The 23,149-nt window shown below is 38.7% G+C and overlaps 1 protein-coding gene across 2 annotated transcripts in view; it reads left to right on the forward strand.

Moving 5' to 3' along the window:
- The window catches only part of SNX25 (sorting nexin 25), an 86,627-nt gene that overhangs the window by 9,500 nt on the left and 53,978 nt on the right, over positions 1-23,149 (forward strand). For both annotated transcript variants that reach the window (XM_042807576.1, XM_042807575.1), the window contains exons 2-3: positions 4,155-4,239; positions 13,916-14,132. In XM_042807576.1, the coding sequence (XP_042663510.1) occupies positions 4,155-4,239; positions 13,916-14,132 (302 nt within the window). The remainder of the gene's footprint in view (positions 1-4,154; positions 4,240-13,915; positions 14,133-23,149) is intronic.

The following is a 23,149-nucleotide window of genomic DNA, read 5'->3' on the forward strand; positions in this document are numbered from 1 at the left end:
ATTAACTTTTTACATCTGTAGGAGATGAACCTAAGACAAAATTTCAGGCTCAATGCCAGCCTTGAGTTTTTTTTCTGGGCCTTTCAGAGAGTTGTTGTCTGCCTATTAAGTTATTCTCAAAAGTATCAAACAGAGAGTATTATTTAGAAGTCTCCAGGAAATACACACATCCTTTTTTTCAGCCTGTAAACAAAGTCAAAATTGGGGAAAACTTAAACTGTTTCAGGAAACAGGCCTCCCTGTTGTTAGCAACCTCATTCTTTGCATGTGCTTTCCAAATGTTCTCCACCCTTACTGCTTAAAGTAATTTTGTCAAGTCTTACTTAGGTTTCAGTTTGGTTTCTGCCATTCTTCAACAATAAATTATATGGAGTAGAGCCCGATTTTTGGGCTGTGATTGTGCAAGTCAGGACTAAAGGGAACATACCAGGTTTTAATCAGTATAAAAGAACATCTAAGCTAGATCATTGAGCTGTGTGAAATCCATTTACGAACATGTTCGGCTCATTCAGGGTTATGCCAACTGTTCCATGAAATGTAGCACTATTTTCCTTTAGATGAGCGACATGAAGAAAAATGTGAAAACACATTCAAGTCTAGGCTTTCTAGCTGAACCTGTTCTCTGCATACATCCTCCATCTGACTTGAGGCGGGGGGGGGGGGGGGGGGGGGGGGGGGGTAGAAGATCTTCTAGTGAAATCTGCTGGATTTTTTATTCTCTCAGCTGTTAAAGCTGAGTTTGGATTGAGTTTTCTGAAACCCTTCTGTTATCACAGGTGCTGGTAAACCTGTGTTACCAGGCTGTTACTGTTTTATGGTGTTTGTTGCTTTATGTCAGGCAACTCAGGGGTGCCTGTTAGGTTTTTAGGTTTTCTTTTTTTTTTTAGTTAATTCATCATTATTGTTGTCACAGAAAGATAATTTTCTAAAAGCAGATCTAAGCTAACAAGACTTAAGACTTGATTCTGCAAAAAAAAGGAGTTTGAGCAGCTGTTTTAGAGAAGGCAATTTGAGATCTGATCCATTATCAGTCACTAAATTAAATTATCTGTCCTCTGAAATATTATCAAGTATCACAGAATAGTTCAGGTTGGAAACTATGTCTGGAGGGCATCTAGTCCACTCTCCTGCTCAGAGTGGGTCCAACTAGGTAAAGTTGTTCAAGCTTTCTCCTGTCGAGGTTTGAGTATCTCTAAGGATGGAGACTCCACAGCCTCTCAGCGCCCCCCCTTCTGGTATTTGACCAGCCTCATAATTAAAATAGTTTTGCCTTGTAAGTGGTGGGAATTTCCTGTGTTGCAATCTTGCCTCTTGCCCTGTGCATCTGCAAGAAGAGTCTGGCTCCTTCCTCTCCATACCTTTTTGTTCAGTTGCTGGAGACAGCAATAAGGTCTCCCCTGAACTGTTTTCTTAACCCTGAACTAACCCAACCAACATCACTCCAATGCATTTAAACATTCATATTTATTCAAATGTTAGATCCTCATCTGTTTTTGAAAATTTGTTTTTAAACAAAGTTGAAACCTTGTTTTTAAACAAGGAATGTTTCTTGCTCTCTGCTTTTCTCTGACTGTTCATGGTGTTGTATGCAATACCTGTATGAGTACGGAAAGCTTCTCAATATCCAGTATATTGTGTATCTTCCTTTGCCCTTCAGCGATTACATTTGTGCAGCAGCAGAATTGCCATTGCTAGTGGTGATATTCACTTCTTACCTTTTAATTTATTTTTGATCATTTGTCTGTCTTGAACTTCTCCATGCTAAACACCAATGTTACTCCTTCTTTTTAAAATTAAAAGCTGGTGCCTTTCAAAAGCCAAAAGCACCAACTGTAGAGGACACTCTCAATGAAATATATTCTTGCAACCTGAAATGTAAGTTTGTATCTGCGTCTTTAAAAGGCAGCATTTCACTGGGGCAATAATAGTCTGCCATGTTCTTAATGTGGGTGTTCAGGATTGAAACGTAAAAGGATCAGTTCCTGCTTTGTGGAATTGTGTAGATTGAATCATAGTGTGGTGATGTGGAGCAAGCTACTTGCTACTTGCAACTGTGGATCCCCTCTGAAGGTCTTCCCATCCCCCCCCCCCCGTCTGTAAATAAGTCCTAAACTGAGGCAGGTAGAGAGGCAAGAGTTCAGCATTTATAATTTTCTTATTTCAGCTTGTGTTTAAACTAGTTTTGAAAGGAGTAGTTTGGCTAGTGCTTCTTGAGAGCGCCTGCTGATGCTTTAGGCCCTGAAAAACCCTTCCTGCAAACTATGTACAAATGAGAACTGCTGGTGCCTAAGTTATGGGCTTGAGGTTACCGACCTCTATGCAGGTATGACTCAGTTTAACAGAAGGATTAGTCTTGTAGGATACCCAAGCTAGTGTGAGCGTCGAGGAAGATGGACTATGTTGTGCATAGAGCTTCGCAGAATTGTAGCCTCATGTTCAGGAGCTCTTTCTTCACATAAAGATCTGAGCGACTTTGCTTAATAGGGCTTTCTGAATCCCTTCCTCCTCCCCAAATGTATTTGGGATGTTTAATGTCTCTGTGAGTCTGTCTCTTTTTAAATTGGAGTGGTTATGAATCATCCTATTTCCTTCTGCAAATGAAGCGGAAAAATCCTGAAGTAATTGTGTGACTAGCATTAACACAGCTTTGTGTGGACAAAGCACGACAACATTAGCAGTCAGAGGTGATGCATTGGAGCCTTATAAATATTGTGTTAGTTGTTCTTCCAAACAACAGAAATACTTTCTGCAGCCATTTAGGTGCGTATGTCTTAAGCTTTTACCAGCTTCATGATAAAATCAGATTCAGGTAAAAGGGGACCATGAAAATCTGTAGTGGGTCACTAATCAGATAATACTCTGGTTTTACCCCTCCTTAACTATAGTTTTGATAGTAAGAAGGGCTGCAAATGGAGGCAAACATGCTGAAATCTTGCCGCTCGTGCCATTGATAGTGTTGTCAAGGGGGCAGATAACGGCTGGAAGAGCACGGCTGTGGTCTCAGAGTAGCAACTGGAGGAAGAAGTGTAGGGAGTTCTGCTGCACTCACCCAGAAGATGGAACAAATTAACTGTGGGTGAAAGGAGCACACTCGAGGCCTGAAAGTATCCATAGAAATGCTGTGTGTTAGGTGTGAGAGAGTCTGAACAGCTTTATTTTACTGTTTGTGTAGTGCTTAGACTCCTGCATCTGTATCCCATTAGACATGCTTTATATTAGACTCTACGTGCATGTATCTGCAGTAGAAGGAGAACATCTTACACCAAAATACACTACTAGCCTGCAAATTCGCTGAAATAATGGCATACTACCTTTAAAAACATTAAAGAGTGTTTTTACTTAAACCCCTCTTCAAGTTTATGCTGCTTGCTTATTCTCTATTTGGTGAATGTTGGAGGGATTGGGTTGTTTCTGAGGAGAGTCTGAGCTCCCATCAAGGGGGGTGATGTAAGCTGAGTAGCAGTGGGGACAATTTCTATTTCTGATTTGAATTACGCTCATTTCTATATACAAACAGCATTTTGTCTACACCCTGAAAAATGTTTCTCTGTCCACCTGTTGGACACTGTAAGAGGTAATACTCTAATATAGATAAATGTTTGTATAGTACAGCAGCTTAAAATGCAGCAGCCAGAAAGGTCTTTGAAGAAAGAAGCCCAAAAAGATGTGAACCAAAATTACTGTAGGAGATGTAAGGGCTTTGCTTTTTTAAAAAAGAGGTTAATGAGCCTAAATGACATTGTGACAGTAGGTTGTAAAGATGTTATATTTCCTATTGACCTATCTCTTGGAGATTTTAAAAGCTGTGAAAGTGCTGAATAGAAGAGTACCAGGTGTTTTATTAAATGCATGTCCTATTCTCAATGCATTGAATTGCAAATGGATACAGCTCCTTTCTACCAAAAACCCCAACATTAAGATAATTTGGCAAGTTGTACGGTGTATGATACACAACAGTGGGTAAGCGTGGTTAACAAATGATGTATAATAACCTCATAGACAACTAACACTCATCTGTTTTAATCATATGGGGTGACAGTGTTTGTATAAAACCTGGATTATATAGTATTGTCACCTTGAATTCCAGTTTTATTTCTTCTGTCATTTTTGGTTTATTCCTTTCTCTTATGATGAATGTTCTCTTTGAATTTCAGAGTAATTGGTCTGGGAGCTCCCATGATTCAGTCCAATCAAGGAGAGTGGTCATTTCTCACAACATGGATAAAGCACTGAAAGAAGGTGAGTCTTAACTTGGACAAAGGAGCATTAGACTCTGAATATCTCTTGTCTTCTTAGCAAACCATGACTGCACAATATTCCAGAATTTTAGAATATGACCTTGGTTGATTCCTTGATACAAAATAAAAGTGCAAGGTTTTGGTCTTCCCAAGAGGTCCCCTGTAGTAAGTAATGTATTGTTGTTTTTGAAATTTAACTGACACTTTGTCATTTTAGTGGCTGTTTTTTTACAGAAATACATTAAAATACAGTCCTTCATACTGGTGCATGGAACAAAAAGGTAACATTTCAAAGACTATTAGGTTTTCCTGAAATGATAAATCCCGAAGACTCTTGCAGTCTTCATGTTTAGTGCAATTCTTGTCATGAAAAGTGAATCTAAAATCAACATTAGTATTTCCAACTGATACAGTCTGTGACATTGTGGATCACCAGTACAGTTGCTGAGTTTTAGATTGTTGTCCTGGGTTTGAGCTCAAACCATGACAATTTTAAAATGTGAACTTTGATCATATGGATTTAACGTATCTTGTTTACAGTTCTTTAAAGAAAAGATTACTACTTCTGGAGACATTTTTTCGACTGACTTCTAGTAATACAAAATATTGTAGAATTTGGGATAGTGTCAGTTTGAAGTAAGAGTTTTTTGATTTGTTAATTAAAAGATTATGCTAGGTTGGAACGTAAAGATGATCGGGGAGAAAAAAAACCTGGCTTGCATATTAAAAGAAAACACATGAAGAATTGTGTATTGTAGCTTTTAAAAAATACTTACAAAATTTGATTCCAATTCATTATTTTGTAAATATTTTATCTAATTTTGAATATTTTTTCCTTTAAGATTTCTTTGCATCACTTTTTTTTTCCTTTTTTTAACATCTGGAGAGTATGTTTTAAAATTAACACTGCTTTAAACAGGTTGGTTGTCTTATGAAAGCTTCTTGGTGTGTGTAATGTTTTTATTTTATTTAATATTTATTACTTATGAATAACTGTTAGCAGGATATGCAGCTAAAATATAAAATTAGAACACTTCACCTATTATGTGATGTTTCTGTGAAAATGAACTATTATAACATGTCATCCTTTGTTTTTAGGCACCATTTTCATCTTGAATTAGTCAGATGATAGAATTCCTGATGACCTGAAAAGAATCATGAGGTCTAAACATTATATGTATGAAACAAGCACTAATAAGTTATGTGCTGTGTTCTCACATGTGTACTTTGCATTTTGGTTGTCCTGCACTGGAGTCTGAAATGAAGCCTTGACATAATTGGCACAGAATCAGAGGTAGTGGGGTTATCTGGAGGCAGACAACAGGTATTGTGTAATACTGGGGGAAAGATAGTTGTGTTACACTTCCCTCCTGTTACTTGCACATAAGAGTAACTGATGTGCCTGTAAAAAATATGGGAGCTGTCTTCATCGGAGGTATTTATTCTGCAGATCATTCAGTTGGATGCATGAGTCCATCCTTACTCAGTAGAGCTGAAAGAAAGTTAACAATATTTAAGTGATTCATTTTTCAGAGTTGAGGACCTTCTGTTGTGACAGCTTACCTTTCTGCTGTTTCTTTTCAGAGTAGCTTTTATTCTCCATTCTCACTCTGCATTTTGGAGAGCAAACTTGTTAGATTTGGTTGTATTTCTTCCAAGCCTAAGCACCTAACGAAGCCAACTTCTCCTCCGTTATGCAGTTTATCAAGGGTGAGACTGTACTTTTCACTCTACCACATGTAGACTTAAGCAAGCTTTTTGGTTTTGGGAGATGTCTGAGTCAACTTAAGTTTGAGATATGGAATGAGTCCCAAAAAGAAACATTTTACTTTTCTATTAAGAGTAAAATGACCAGTCTGTCTGAAAATAGACAGGACACATTCCTTGCCCTGTGACAGTTCCAAAATTTGTAGTTCTGATATTGTGAATGCTTTTCTTACAAGGTCATGGCTAAATACACCTTTATTACTAATAATATAAAAAATACTGTCTGTATTTCTGTTTCATTAGTGCCATACTCTAGTGCTAATCAGTCTTACACTGGAGGATTAAAGTACTTGTGAATCCCAAGAATTTTTGCTAAGTTCTTGCTGTCTAGATCTAACTGTTCAACAAAATGCTTTAAAAAATCTCATTCATCTAGTTAGGAAACTTTCAGTTCTCCTGAGGTTTTAGTCTTGGGGACCAGTTCAGAATCCTACTGCCACTTGATGTTTTGAATAGGTATTGTCAGATTATCGGAGTTGATGGGGTTTTGCAGTTGTTTTTTGTTTGTTTGTTTGTTTGTTTGTTTTTTTTTTAATCAGATTTTATGTCTCTTTACATTACCTTAGAGATGCAAGAATAGTATTTTCAGAGGAGCCAGCATCACCGAATTATAGAAATGCTATTGCTGTTAATGAAGAGACAGCCCCTTGGTTAATTCAGAATTCTTTACCTGTTTTTCATGTGTAATTAATTTTGCCTAGGGTTTACTGTTGGTTGCTAACTGCCTTGCACCCCTCAAGAATTGCCCATTGACTGTTTCTCAGTCATGCCATGCTTTTGTTGGTGATACAGCCAGGCTGTGCTGGTTTTTCTCTCTGGATTTAGAGTGGTTCTCAATTACTGCACTGTTCCCTGATGTTCTGTGGTGTGTCTCACTTGACAAGCTGTCAAATGCTTTACTGCATTTTCCCTGATGTTCTCATCATAGTCTGTTAGTGTAGTGGGAAGGATCAGCGATCATCCTTAGTTTTAATTGAAGGAGTTGTGCACGTTTCCCTTTCAACCATCAGTCTCATTTTAATGAACCTAAAACCATTATGATGCTAAGATAGTTTTCTGGTGATGGGCATTGGCTGATAATAGTTGCCCATGTCTTGGGTGGTTTCTTGTCTCATCAAAGCCAATGTAGCAGAGTTGTTGGGAATTGTCTTCCTACAATATTGGTCACTAAGCACCACCAAGAAGGAACTTCCTTTTACGTTGGTTCACAGCTCAGTTCTAAACTTCTTTCCTGGCTCCCACTGACAACAGAGTGGTATAAAAGGGTGGTGCTTCAGTGCGCTGCTACTTTCTTAATTATAGCATGCTTGCATAAGGTGTAGATACAAGGTGAGGGAAAGCTGTGAATTAGCCCTGCTGCTGTGTGGTGTGTTTTATGAAATTGAAGTGCTCAAAATCAGAACAAGTGTAACGTTATAAAAAGTTTTTTCTCGTTGAATATGGCAGAAAGAGAAGGCCTTTTAGTTGTAAACCTACGAGTCCCTTTTTCAACTGGTAGTACCTGAGTGACTAACACTGAAATGTGTTTTTTCAGTATTTTTCATGCTTTTTCTTGATAGATTGATTTGATTCTTGTTTGCCCTTCATTTATCTTACACAAAGGAAAGATGACCCACTTTTACAAATACTTTCAACCATTTAATGCGTCCTGTTGCTTATCTGGTAACTTCATGTTTTCAGCCTATATCATAGGGTAGTTTAGGAACGTGTCCCTTGAGAGACTGTGCTCAGGCTCATGCTGCTGTTGTGCAGCATACTGTTTGGGCTGAGGGCTGTAGCTGTCAGTAGATTTATCTGCCATGTGTGTAGCTGGTTTCCTAGGAATGGAATTTCATCTTCCATTTATATTACCCCATATCCTGGAGTCTTTTTGTTAGTCTTCACAGTCAGTCTTTGTCTCTACTGCTTTAGCAGTGCCAGGAAAATTGGTCTCCATATTACTTACCTGCTTTACTGGGTCATTTATGAGTAAATAAAACAGCGTGGGCCATAACACAAATCCCGGCAGAAATCTATTGGTGAAATTCTTCTGCTGTGAAAATTGACTATTCATTCATATCCTGTGTTTCTTAGCTTTTAAAATATTTCATGCTAGAGAGCCATCTCTTCTTTCATAGTGGCTTATCTTCAACCCTGAGTTGAGGTGACCTTGTTGGAAATATTTTGGGAATTTAGTTAAATTGTACCTTTTGATCAGACCTTGCTTGTGTTCTTGTTGACCCCTTAGAACTGTTAGGGATGTAAGGCAGGAGTTCTTTTTACAGAAGGAATTTTTTCCCAATCTATCTAATTTCCCAATTTAAGATCCACAAATTGACATTTAGGAAAAAAAAAATGCAGTAGTTTCTGCCACTCTCTATTTCTAAAGCTGTATTCTTTTTTTTTTTTTTCCCCACAGCTCTCAAAAAGAGTTATTTAGGTCCAAAATATGAGCAAGACTCAATTTGTATTCATATTCTCTGGTACTGGGATTCAGACACTTGGAGCTAGGAACTCTTGGCAAAGGGTACATGGGCAAAACTCTTCGAACAGAAATTTGTCTGATTATTTTTTTTCTTTTAATGTATTTCTTAGATCTTTTTAACACTTTTTTTTTCTCTATTGTTTATATATTTGGAAATTTCCATGTTTTTTTCTGCACATTCATAATAATTATTAAAGCAACAAACGTCAAGAAAATGTTAAAAAAAATAAACAATGTGGAATGGGAGACTGTCAAGGTATGATCCCTTTAGCACAGATACTATCCATCAATATACTCCACAATGATAACATAGATTCCATTAAACACATCGGTTTCGTAGTGTTTGAATAATATTGTAAAATGCAAGTAAACCAAGAGATGCTAGTGTTTTTCCAAGCATAAACTGTAACAAGAGAACTGAAATCTATAAATCGCTATTGCTAGTGACTGGGGCAATGTTCCCAGTTGCTGAAGCTGGGTCATTTACCTAGCGTTTTTCCAGCCTTTAACACCATGGTCTAAATAAAGATTCAGTGGGCATGAGAAACTTCACTAAATAAAGTTAATAAAACCTCATCGTCTTAATTTGTATTGTATAGCTAAAACATAACAAAGTCTAAAATACAGTAAGTGAAAAATGGACTTTATCTCTTTAAATTTAAAAATTAATGTCTTGAAGTGATAGAGTTGCATATTCAGAGTATTTTTCAGTAACTTTTAGGGACTTCAGCATAGGGGCTTCAATATTTTAGTTTGATTTTTGAGGATGAAGCTAAGGTGCCCTTTTTTTTTAACTGAATTGGTTTTTGACAGGGGGAAAAGTAGTAGCTGTAACAAGTAAGCATTTAATATTTCCTTCTATAGAACAGTCCTTTGCTGGGTACTTAATGGTGGTATAGTATGTCACCTTCCATTAAATTTTTATTGAAAGTACTTCTCTTCAAGTAGTGCTTATGATCACCATATCACACATGTTAAATCTAGTAGTAGCACAGCATCGTAATAATGCTTCTTGGCTGTCTGATAATGGTTTCCTGTTGCAGGTCTTAACACATTAATGTTGCATTTCTATTTTACCGATTGCGATGCTTTCTGTTGTAGAATAACTTAAGCCAGTGTTGTAGCTGTACCTTTTCTTCTGTGGTTCATATAGTCATATAAGCGTTTTGGATTTGATTGTAATTTAATGTAATGGTTCTGATCTCTCCAGTGCTTTCAGAAAGGGGTATTTACTTCTTGTTTGAAACTTGGAAGTCTGTGTCTGCACTTGCATAGGGATAATATTTCTAGTCTGTTTTTTTTTAACATCACTTTGAGAAAACGGGTAGACTTTTAGTAGTTGTTACTGGGATTTCTATGTTATTTTTCATAAAGTCCGGTAATGAATCTTAGCAGTGTAAAAACTGTCTAATGTGAAGCTCTGCAAATTGCAGATTTGAAGCCAGCCTGACCTACTGGCTCTTGTTTTGCCACTGAAACTCTGAATGAATGAACGTGAAAGAAGGGATCAGTAGTTACTGCAGACCTGCGTGGGGTTAGGAGTGAAGGTAGGGTCTGTAGGGGTGTCCTCACTAACCTCTGCACAAGCCTGTGGCTCTCCCAAAACTCTTTTAGTTTATAGTCTTTAAAAAGAGTAATTGAAGAGGCTCAACTTCAAGTTCATGCGGGAGTGACGTTTAATCAGATTATAACAACTGAGGGCTTGGATCTTCCGAACTAATTTAGAAAATGCAGTAGAAGTTTCTGCAGTTTTGCCTCAGGCCAATTGCTGTCAGTGCATCTGATTTGATCAGAAGGAATTTATTTCATGTTTGTAGTGACTGAGTTATGTGTAGTAAGGTATTGTCCTGAAAGTATGTTCTGATTTTCTTTTTACTACTTACTTGTCTTCTGATCAATTGTTTTCAATGTTTTGAAGAACATGCAGTGTAAAAATAGTAAGACTAGTGTCCTGGTTGGGGCTGGCCTAGAGTTCCCGTTGGTCTGGCAGCGGGAGGAGCTGCAGCCCCCTGAGACCCCAGGGGCTCCCCAGGCCCCAGTGCCCTCACCTGTGTGCGGGGGCGGGGGGAGCACAGCTGGAGGGCTGGGCCCCGATTGGCCGATAGTCCATGTCATGTGACCTTGTGCTCACTATATAAAGGCAGGAGTGGGCCAGGAGGGGCTGCCACTTCTGGGAGTGTGGCTGCGGGGCCTTGGTGTTTGGGATCACTGGCCGGGGGCAGGTGGGTGTTGGTCGGTGGGTGGTGAGCAGCTGTATGGTACATTACCCGCTGATACTGCTGTCAGCGTGTTGTTCTGTTACTGTTATTAAACTGTTTTTATCTCAACCCGCGAGTCTCCCTTTGCCCCTCTGATTCCATCCCCATTCCCAAGTGGGGGGAGGGTGGGTGAGCGACTGCGGGGCGTTTAGCTGCTGAGTAGGCTCAAACCACAACAACTAGATGCATGAGCGGATTTCTTCTCTGAAGGAAGTAAAATTCTTAGATTTGTTTTCCCTCTGTAAAATTCTTAGATTTGTTTTCTGTATTGCTTTAGGGTGCTGAAAGAGGCACCAGCTGCACCAACGGGCATGAAACTAAAGCAGCAAAGCGCATCATGGCCAGGATGACACATATGGATGAGGCAGTGTGTTAGCCCAGCACAGACTGCTGCTGGTAGTGTTTGTGGCTGGTATCCCTCTTAGATTTTTTAAATTTTTTCTTTTTTTTTTTTTAAACAAAGTCCTGAAAGCTGTTGCATTGCTCATTTGGGCATACATTCTAGGCTCTAAAGAGCCCCAGATTTTATAGAGAGCAGGATGGTTAAACTGTTGTGGTGCAGGAAGGGCAACAAGGCTCAGAAGTGACAAGAAAACCATAGAAGGAAGAAATTTATAAAAGATAGGTGCAGGAAAATGTGGTTTAAAGTGGGGTAATCCATTTAAGGTGTTGAAAGTGTGGAACTGGCAGAGGAACACGAGTGAGGTATTTCATACTCGCATGGCTTAATTTTTGGTGATGATTGGTGATATTTTGTCTGTAGTTTGATACTGCCACTAGATTTCGTGGTTCTTTTGTGTTGATACACCTAGATGAAGACCCATACCTTCACCTTACTGTGTCTGAGCAGTTTTCCCACCGTAATAGATCTTGCTTCAGGTATTTCAACTGTGAGTATAGTAAAGTTGCAAGAGTTTTATACTCATGATACTTTGCTAATTAACATTGTTACATGTTTGAATGTTGTGCTTGACCAGAGCAGAGACTTAACATTGAGTGTGAAGCTGATCATGGAGTGAACTAGGAACTGAGCTCATTTTGGAGAGGAGTTGTCTAAAAATACAGTTATAAATTAGCGGTCAGTAGGAATAGATATGTGTTGAGAAACAGAATATAGTCTAAGGGATCAAGGTACAAGTTTTACTCTTGTACTCTTGTTTTGTAGAGTTCTGTCTAATAGATGTCTATAGGAGCCACCGCTCTATACTATGACTTAGCTTCTTAGGCAAAAGATGCTGAAGAAATATGCTACTTTGCACACTTGCAAAGGGTTGAGAGGGCATCTGTAAGAAAATCTGAAAAAGTCATTATCTGCCAGCGATGATGATAGCAAATACCACAATGCAGTGTGTTTTGAAAGCACTTGAGAAATTCTGGATTTCTTACAGAGTAGATGAAAAAAAGAATCCACGCTATGATCAGTTTTCCACAGCATTTCAGGTATCGCAACAGAAGAGAGTAACCAAGCTATAAGAAAAAGGTGGTTGCAGAAGGACATGGGGACAGCTGTGGAAAAAATAGATAATTTAAATTTGTGTTATGATGGGAGACTTGAGATAAGTAATAAACGTCATTTTTTAAAATGCTATTCCCAGTTTCTCTTCAGTGTATCAAGGGATTATTTTTCATCTTGCTTATCAGAAGACCACTACCTTTTATAACTGTCTTTAGCACTTTGTAGTATTTGTGGGTGAGAGTTTTCAATGAAATATGATTTCTTCTGTTTTAGAAAAGTAACAAAATTGGGTATGTTTCAACATTGGAAGTTCCAATCCTGTAATATGGCTCTCTGTATTTTTTTCTTTCCTGGATCAGAAAAAAGAATCAAAACTTTTATTTGTTTATTGAAATAGTTTGTTTTGTTTTGTTCTGGATAATTAATTTAAAAGCCTTGAAATATCTTAGCAAAAGGCTTTTAACTGTATATTTCAGCGTATTCAGTGAAGTGACTTGTTTCTTTCTTAATAAACCTGAGGAAGTTGATTTATGAAGCATTTGACTAGGAACTTTTATCACTTTTAGCCTTTTATTTTGAAATGTTTTTAACAAGGTGATACTGGATGAGGTCTGCTAGTATTTCAGGCAGGCAAAAAGATTCAGTGTAAGTTGTTCTGCTGTTAGTATGTTGTTAGTTCACTGTTGCAGTGCCAGGGAGCTTTTTATAGTTTAATCTGCCAAGCAAATGACTTCTATCAAAGTGGAAAGTAAGAAATAGTGGAGTCCTGTGATTAATTTGCACCATGGGCTTACACTGACAAATGATATGTACTTTTGATATAAAAAGTCTGAAATCAAGACATCTGGTAAAGCAGCTGCTCAGATTATTAGGGACATGATTTATTTTCCCCTTTCTTGTTGAGTTGTCCCTCTGGTAGATGCAAACTGATTCTTCCTTCCACTCCAGCTTTTTCCCCATCTTGTTGTAACTGCTAAACGTGGCCCATGCGTGCTCCCTGAACACCTCCTGTTCCCTCCTAGACCTCCAGGGACATCTGCTATAGTGAAACATCAGTAAAACTGGCAGCACAGAGGTATTGTCAAAAAGAAAAGTCAGAATGGTAGAAGGTGGTGTTGCCAAGGGACTTTCAATTACAGTAATCTTGGTTATTGCTTGCAGATATGGTTTGGAATACCTTGTCATTTTTTAAATTCATGCTGTCTCGTTAATCTCCTTGGTCTCTCTTATCTCTAGATCTTCTGATCCTATAATGTACTTTCTACAGTGTTGTTCACTATTGTATATGTCTTCTGAAATCCAGTAATGTTACCACCTCCCCTTCTAACTGTGACTTTGGAGTGCAGACTGTTGTATTCCTATGTAAAGAAGGCTGGTTTCAGTCTGCAACAGCCTAGACACAGTCACATTATATGATAGCTCATATAACCAAATCCACTGTTGAGAGACAGGTGTTAGTCTGAGGTTTGTGTGTAGCTAGTAACCTGACTGCCTGAGCAAATCCACTTACAGGCTTTGCTTTGCAAAATGACCTCCAGTAACCCGGTAGGTGCAGATTTCTGTAACTTTCTTCAACCTTACTTTCTTTGACAAGAATTTAAAACCTGAAGAAGAAGATGTGAAACTTATTACCCATTTAATTTTTGAGGAGAAGGGTGGAGGATTTAAGTTATCTCGGTGTGCCTTTTCCTTTTGCAGTTTTTGCTATTTATTGTTTTGTTTCTCCTTTCAGTGTTTGACTACAGCTATAGAGATTACATCCTGTCCTGGTATGGGCAACTCAGCAGAGATGAAGGACAGCTGTACCAGCTGCTATCTGAAGACTTCTGGGAGATTGCCAAGCAGCTGCGACAGAGGCTGAGTCACATTGATGTAGTTAAAGTTGTCTGCAATGATGTAGTGAAAGCTTTACTCTCACACTTCTGTGACCTTAAAGGAGCCAATGCCAGGTAAAAACAAAACTCTGCATTTCACTTGAATTTGCTGCTTCTTTCTCTGCTTTCAGATGTGCTGTATCAAAGTAATGAAGAGTGTAACGCTTCTGTAGGCAACTAATAAAGAAAACAGTTCAAGCTCATTACCAGTTTTAGAGATCAAGCAGGCTTCAAGGCATCTGTAAGACCTGCGGAAGGAAACACTTGTCCTTCTCCTCAGAGTCTGGATTCACTGCTGTTTTCATTTCATTTCATTTCATCCTTTGCTCCCAATAGGAGGTGGGCTGTGTGAGCAGTTCCTGCAAGTGGTGTGAACCTGCAGGAGAAAGGAGAGATGCTGTCAGAGAAATCAACAGACAAGAAGATAGTTATTTGCACCTTTCCCAAAATAGCACCAGGGTTACTTCCATTCACTTTCCTATTTCTTGTAGCCCTGGGAGGCAAAGTGTTGTGGTTTCTATGAGTGGCCTGTCCTGCAGCAACAAGATGTGTCTACTGGAAAAATTGTTGGCCGGATTTTCTTTCTCTCTTTAGGTTATTTTGGTATTTCCATGAATTTCCTTTTTGGCAAAGCTCTCTTTGTCCACTTAAAAAGGTCAGCTGTCCACTATATACTAGAGTTGTTCCCAAATTGTAATTGCAAGTAAGAACTCAACCTATGCAGTTTCCATATCTGAATGCACAATTTCTGTAACTGTGCACGGAATTTGGGCTTATGTCAGCACTTATCTTTGAATATGCTTTGAATATACTTATCTCTGAAATATGCTTTGGTCATTCACAGTTAGACTATACATTTTATACTATGAAGTTGTTTTGACTAGAATTAAATCCACATATTTTTAACACCCCTTCACAGAGAAAAAGGTCAGCTGTTTCTTGTCAGTGGCCAGTCTGGGTGTTGTCATTCACGCTTCTTTCTGTTCTGGAGCAGAAGATAGGGTTAATGTATTTGTGCTAGATGCCAGCTTTATGTAAGCTAATGTATAGGAAATAAAATTTCCTTTTTGTAAAGGAAATTAAAGGGTGGTTACATTCAAAAAAAAGAAGAAATGAAAGTGTATGCACACTGCAGAAGATCTTGCATTGGATTTCAGATATTACTTTCAGCTTTGGAATGTGGTAGAAATCTCTTGGTCGGGTAAAGCTCCTAAGTGTGCTTCCTGCTTTTTAAGCATTATGCTTGCCCTTGCCCTTTATTTCAGTAAAGTGCTTGTTTTTGGGAAGAGTTTGATTTGAACAGTTAAAGGATGAAGATGGTATCTTTTTTAAGTGTAAATGTTTTCCTGTTTAAAGCTGGGCATGTAGGATCTATAGTTGCAGAAGTATTAATTGTTCTTAATGTTGATTTTTGATGAGGTTCCTTATCTACTGAGAACTATGGCCACTTCCTCTTGGTCTTTGTTGGATTGTTATTTCCACTATATAGAGCTAAAATAAATTCTCTTGGGTATTTTCTGATTAACTTTTTCACTTTGGAATGGTAAGGACACCTTAGTTAATGCTGGATAAATCAGGCTGCATTAACATGGTAATGAAAAAAATCCTATCAAGAATTAATGTGGTAGCGGGTTAAAAAAAAAAAAAACAAAAAACAAAAAACAAACCAACAAACCCCACAGCTGTAACTGCAGATTTTGTATAGGTTGAAGCTGGACCCATTGACTGTTTTTTCACATACTGCAAGGGTGTGAATTCACAAGGAGGAAGGTCTGGTTTTAAGGTGTCTAACAGTAGATCAGGGGCATGATGCTGCATGGCACAAATTGTGAAGCACTCATTATATCCCCATGCTGCTCATCCAGACTTGCTCAAAAAGTCCAGGAAGTTTTATGGAAATTGCACAGGACTCACCTTTTCTTAGCAGATGGAGAGAAGCCTTAAATGCTATGTATGTTCTATGGCAAAGTCAGCAGAAACAAGACATTGTGCTCATATGCCACAAAATTTACCCTGCTGGGAGATCTGAGCATGCATGTAATAAACCTGGAAGCACAGCTGAAGACTCTGGTACTGTTTTCTTTTTAAGGGAATTTGTGGTTCTAAGAATAATTTGAGTTTTGTACTAAATTGCCTACTGCTATGGAGTTTACTGTGCTAGAACCTGCTGACATTTTAAGCTATAGACTGAGAACGACAAAGTATGTCACTTCTGGCTTGGAAGACAGAGTTTCTTGGAAAGCCTTCAATTCATTTCTAGTATTGCCACAGTTCAAACATAGAAAATTTTTCTTACCAAGGTGGGGAACACAGAGATCTTCTTGATCTACCTTTGATTTCTGTCAGTGTTTTAAAGATGGTAGTAAATTTAAACTGGCGTTCACATGTTTCCCTCTGCATGTCTAATAATGAATCTGGTTACTTTGGGATGATACATACAGTGGAACAGAGACTATAATTAGAGCAAGGTACCTTTCCTGTTGTGATGTCTGTTGGAGCACCGCATCTCGTTTCCCCTGCTGAGGTTATACTGCAGTGTGACAGCAAAGGGCATTTTGTCTGGGTGTTTTTTTTTTAAGATAGGTTTTAAATATCTCTTGTACCATCCCTAGAGGGGGTGCCACCTAAGCCACTTGGTCTCAGTCTTCCTATATGACAACAGCTAAATCCACTAAAGTAATGAAAAGAAAGCATCTGTGCCTAGGAGGACAGAGATGTCTGTTTCTTCAGTGAGAAGTTCATGTGTTTGTCACAGGGTGCATGTCATCCACAGAAATCCCTTTACTTTTCTGCTTTCACTGACTTCACTTCAACCTGTGATACCTGATAGATCAGGATGTCTGAGGGGATGAAAACAGGCTGTGACTTTTCAGAACGAGAAAAGGTGCTACAGTCCTTCCCTTTGCTCCTGATATCCCTCTGGCTTATCTTAATCATTGCAAGGCTCCCCTTAGTAATAAACAGTGAATAGGTGAGGAAAAATGCTCCCCTGAATGAGGGAGAGCATGAGGAGAGGGGAGGCCACTTCTCTGCTGGCCAGTGGGAGGCAGGGAATCAGGAAGAAGCTTGGCAGCACTAGGTCTGTTTCCCCTTTCTTTAGTCTATCCCCTGGCTTTCTTTAATGGTGACTGCCTTTCCTGCGCCTGCCAGACACTTCTACACAGTGAAATAAGGGCAGAGACACTCTTCTAGCCATGGGCAGAACTGTCAGGGGTGACACAGAGCCATGCAAGCTGTAGGCAACACAACTCCCAACTTTTTCATTTTACATGCGTTGCTGGGGTGTACCTTGAGGTCCAGTTTGGGCTCCAGAGGATCCTGTCACTTTTGAGTTAGAATATTTGTGGCAATTCATAGTATTTTGAGATAGGAAACCATTTCATTCCTAATAATAGCTCAGCATAGCTCGGCATAGAAATGGAACATAATATTTCCCTGTGTCAAGTGTTAGCTAGTTTATGAGATATGGAAGGAAAAATCATCCTTGGATTTATTAGTAGAAGCCACTGCTCTTTTCCCCTGTGTTGTACGGAATCAGGAGTGCATTTATTATAGGATTAGCCAAGTGTATCCTGCAGGGTAGAGAGGGTAGTATCTGGCCATTCTTGGTTTATAGCAGCTTTTATCCCTTCATTCCTTTATATATTGTTCCAAGTGTCTTTTCTTGGCTACTTCAAGCAGAATATAAGCAAGCTGGATACTGGCAATGACATTTTATGTCATTGGGGATGGACCACGAGGTGAGTAAGGTGGTGTATAGTGCTGGAAAAGTTCATGTTTGTATGTGGGTGCAGCATTGTCTGTGGTGGCAGTATACTTTTCAGGGGTTAGAATTACCTGATCCCAGGAATGTAGTCTGATAACGTATGTTTGTTGAAAGCGAGAGGCAGCTGTTCCTCTGGATAAAATGCACAGTCAGTATCAGAAGGACTTAGCAAAGTGAAAACAAATAGTAAGCGTCTTTCTGTGAAGCTGTCCACGTGAAAGGAAGAGGAAGTTCCCTTTGCTTATTGTGGGCTAAAAATAACCACATCAAATATTGCTACAGAACTATTAACATTTGATAAATAACACCCTGTGCTGGTGGTGCCTAAACTGCAGTGTAGGCAAAATGAGATTTGCCTACATGAGATAAGTAGGCAAATGGGATTTGAAGATAGTTAATCCTTGCCTCTTGTTGAACCTCCTGACAAGCAGTGCTTTTTGAACAAATCTCAGTAAGGTCACGCTGACACTGATCTTTGTTTTCTTTTTCTTTTTCTTTTTTTTTTTTTTTCCCCCTACATCTGTTGGTTGGGAGTGTTCTGTTTGTCTTTAACCTACAGCTGGGGCACCTTGATCCCAAAGGTAGATGAAGAATTGGTTTCTGCAAATATGAATATGTGGAGTTGCAGGCTGCTTCTGGCAAGTTGACTGCTACATGACATCTGATGTGATGCTCAGAGTGTTTCTGTGTGTGTGTGCCCAGTCTTGCAGCATAAGTTAGCAAAATAAATGCTTGGGGGCTGCAGGCTACTTGCATTGCTGTTTCAGAACCCATATTTAAGGGCTCAAAGCTCTTGGAAAGTGTGAGGGGGGGAAGTTGCTGTTAGTGATCAGTATGACAAGCAGTTTGGGGATTTAAGTTCATATTGTACACGTTTTGAAAATGTTCCTTTTGTTTTCTATGTATTACTGACAGGATAAGGAGAGAAGACAACTTGGTCTTAATTTTCTTGGTCCATGTGAGAATACCTTTCCACACATAGGATATATAACTGTTGTATTTTTTGTGATTACAATATGTAGTGAGTTAAGATACTCACTAAAATTAAAAATATTGCCACCACAAACTGCAAAGGGTTTGATGCAAAGGGACTTTAAGCACTTGAGATTCAACTTGGTTAATCCTATAGACGCATCCAAATTGTCAGGATAGCTACTAGATACCTCTTGCAGTTCTTATTTTTCTTTTACAACTCTATTTCCCACCTGCAAACCAGGAATACAGAAAACTGGTTATCACAGCCTCCAGGAAGGAGTGTCAAGAACATCAGTATGAAATTGTAGAGGTTTGTTGCGATGGAAGAGCTGTATGAAAGTGCTGAGAGCAAGAGTCATAAAAAGCCAAGGTCTGAGCATGTTATTAATATTAACTCAATGGGTAGCACCAGGTCTACAGCTTGCCATTGCCTTCAAGCTTCCATGTGGGAAGTTTGGGTTTCCTGTTAAATGATTGACTATCACCTAGATACCACGATAAGCACCTCCCGGTGCTGATGTGGTCATACCACAGCTTGTAAGCCATTCATATTCTTGGGGTCCGTCATCAACATGACAAGTCAGATGCTTTTTCCTGAAAGATGTAACTGTGACATGTATAAATTATATGGTTATCTTCACAGTAAGTGTTAGGTAAAGTGGTTTATAAAACTTGCTGATGTATCTTGATAAAAATGGCAGCTGTGGAAATATTGGTGTTGGCTTCATCCTTATTTTTTGTTGTACTTTTTGGGTTTGGTGTGGTTTATTTTCAGAGTTTTGGGTTTTTTTTAGTAGGTACTTTTTTTCAGGTGTGTTTATGATGCTGGCTTGTAAAGGCCTAAATTTGTTTATTTCTTAGAAAGTTAAAATTGATCTTGGAGTTTTCATTCTGCTGTACTGTCCGGAATCTTAGAGACCTGAGGGTGATACAGGTGAAGAGATACAGGCCGCATGTGGTTCTGGTAGTTTTCAGAATCAGTTTAATGAAAGCGTGTTGGTGAGTGAAAGTACTGATGAAAATAATTTAGAGTGAGTTGCATGTGTACTTCAGCTTACAATTGCACTGATTGAGACTTAAATGTAACTCTACAAGAGTCTTGAAAGACTAATTAAAGAAACAGCACGGCTGAAGGGAACATTTTTGCGATTTATCAATTTATTTATTTATTTAAAGAGAAAAGACCCTTGCATAATTTCCTGTAGAGTTGTTAATGTTTTTATGGACTCTTTTGGGGTTTTGTTTGTTTGTTTAGAGGTTTTGTTTTGTTTTGTTTTGTTTTTTTTGGGGGGGGGACTGGGGGACGGGTGTGGGTGTTTGGTTGTTTTTTTTAATATAATTTATTTATTTGCTTGCTTCCTATTTTCAGAGCAGACAGATTTATCCTATTTGTTATCATTAGGTTCCTGGTCATGCATGTCTTCTAATCAGTGTACTCATTTTGGCATTTCTTGCCCTTCAACCAGTGGTACTGCCAGCCCCAAACCTGCAGTCCCAAGTTACATGGGCATTGTAAATGATAACTTTGGGGTTGCCTTTTCATTTTTTTCACCCCTTTTAGGATTCACTTTTAAGATCTTCCGTGCCATCATGAGCATTGAGACTATATAAAGACAGTGCTTTTTGTCAGGAGCTTATATACCAAATCACAAATACCAAGAGTGTTTTAATACTCCTGACTGTAATGAGTCTTTACAATACAGGGAGTTACCAGATGGTCTTAATTAAAACTGTGGGTATCTGGAGTAGATCCTAGCATAAAAGAAATATTTCCATGAGGTCCCTGTGTTGGGAAACTTGGAATCCCAGTCATGGATGATAGTCCAGTATTACAGAACTGCCATGGTTCCTGTGTTCTTGAGAACTGAGGATTGTTGTTGAAGAGGTGGTTAATACTGGTACAGAGTTGATTAGTTATAGCATGGGAAGGAAAGGACAGTATTCCTATAATGTTGGTAATGTTTTAACTGCTTGTCGCCAAGAATACCAAAGCAAATCTCCTGTTAGGCTTTGCCTTTATAGAGTTCTAGATGAGCTCACAGGTTTGCAGCCGTAAGGGGTAAAATCTTAGTATTGATGATGTTCAGTGGGATACACATTCAGTAATTGCATGATGCAATCTAAGAGCAGGGGATAGTTACAGTAGGTGTCATTTTGATCCCAAAGAAAAGTACTGCTTGGAACAGACCTGGTACAAAGTAATTTGCTTTGGCAGGCTGTACCTGTGGATCTATAGTCACAGACTGCTGCCTGATCTTCCACTTCTTTCTGACACTATGATATAGGATTGGATAGCGTTAAAAATTCAAAGCAGGTTTACAGAAAAGTTAAGGCTGGGTTTGTAGCTCACAGGGGCGTGAAGAGGGATATGACCTATGAGCATGCTGTGTAAAGCCTGTCTCCTGTTTCAAATCACTTTAGTCACCTGCATCTTGATACACCAATATATGTCACTATTACTTCAGTCTTGATTGTTCAAGAAGACACAAATGAATTAAGCTGTCGTTTGCCATTATTTTTCTATCGCCTAAAGCAGATTAAACAAGCCTGGTTTACAAAGCTCGTATCGTGCCTGTTTTGGAACTGTTTGCTAGAGTGCCACATTTGTATTAGTTCACTGCACACAGTTGTGCTTGGAATTTAGGGATAATTGGCTGGGCTTTCAAAGCTCTCTAAAAATATCTGCATACAGTTTTAGTTAAGTTTTTTTTTTTTGTGATTACTAAGTGACTTTTTGAAAATCCAAACACACAGTCCTAATTAACACGTGTTCAAAATTGGATAGGAAAATAAATAATGCCTATGTTACTATTTGGGTTATTTAATAGTGCGTAATACCTTTATTGACACTGGACAGATGTAGCAGTACTCTTCTTTGTGTATGTGCATGCGGATTGCCATTAAGTTTCTGCTTTTTCTGTTGGTCTCTGCAAAATGAACAGTGCCTTTCTTTACTCTTGATCACATTCCCACAAAGTTGAAGATCTAGGTTTTATATCAAGCCTTAAGAATATTCCTGATCAGAACATCTTAGTTTCTGCTCCAGGATAGTAAACAGACTTGGGTCAGTAACTGAGCAGTGATGTTAATACTTCTGTGATTGCTCACTATTCCTTTCTTTTCCTTTTTTTTTTTAAATGGGTATCAGTGAAGGGGAAGCCCAAGTTGTAAGTGTTGCTAGTTTCTGGGTAGACCTTTCATTGACACACAATATGTTTTCTCTGCAAGCTGATCAATGGTTATATTGAGGCAAATAGAAGTGCATGCTTCATGTATAAACGCAAAGGAGGGTATAAGCCTGGATGTCTTGTCTGTTTTACCACTGGTATATTGATTTATTTTGTAGCTGTTAAGCCTTCCCCCGAGCTTCCTCTCCTGCATTCAGTCTCCCTTTATTTCTTGTGCCCAAACAGCAATGAAAACTGCAATTTCTTGACACAACTGTTTGGCAGTGATATGGAAGGCTTGTTTAGAGTTGAATTTACTGAAGACTTTGTTTCTCTATTCATAAAAATTTGGTGGAGTTCTGTGCCTTTCCTTTTGCTTTTCAGATCACATTTTAGGTATAGTTTAATTGAAAGAACCCCTTTTCTAAAGAGTCATGTCTTCTTATGTAATGGAGGTAACTCCAGAAAAAAAACTGAAATTCTTCTTAAATGGCCTGTCAACTGGAGAGCATGCATCTGCACTCCCTGCTTGCATTCCTGTAGGCAGGAAACACATTAGACAAATTAGAAAGGTAAGATTCAAATATTTGCCTTTCTACTTGTTTATTCAGTTCAGTTTTCCAATTGTGTTCTGTTGACTGTGTCTCAGAAAAGTTCTGGAATAGGTCCAGCTCAGCTAAGCTGTCTGTATTGGCTGTTGATTGGGAATAAATTTGTACAATAGGGAGACAGAGATTATGAGAAATTACTTCTCTTGCATGGATGATAGTATAGGTGCAGTTAATGCTCCAGGTTGTTTGCAGTCCCAAACAGACTGGCACTCCTCAAGAGACTTGTAGAGACATACTGAAGGGAAAGAAGGCTAATCTCAGTTTATTAAAATTTTATGTGCATTGTGGCTCTGTTTTGTGCTTTGCACATGTTGTGAAAGTATAGCTTGATGTAATCACTATGCAGGATGTCCCACAAATAAGGTAAGAGTGTCCAAAAAGGATGGGGTTTGTGTGTTCATGAGCAAAAAAGCAATTGCCACTTGCTTTTAGTTCTAACTCTGTATCACCATTGTTAGTACACAGGAACTGCTTGGTAGGAGAGGTTAGTTTGCTGCTAGCCATCTGATGTTTTGTGTAAGTCATCCTCTTTGCTATCATTTTGCATATGCTTCTGGCTGTGTTTCTAAGTGG

The sequence above is a fragment of the Tyto alba genome, unplaced genomic scaffold, assembly GCF_018691265.1.
Source record: "Tyto alba isolate M040663 unplaced genomic scaffold, T.alba_DEE_v4.0 Super-Scaffold_6, whole genome shotgun sequence".
Lineage (NCBI taxonomy): Eukaryota > Metazoa > Chordata > Aves > Strigiformes > Tytonidae > Tyto > Tyto alba.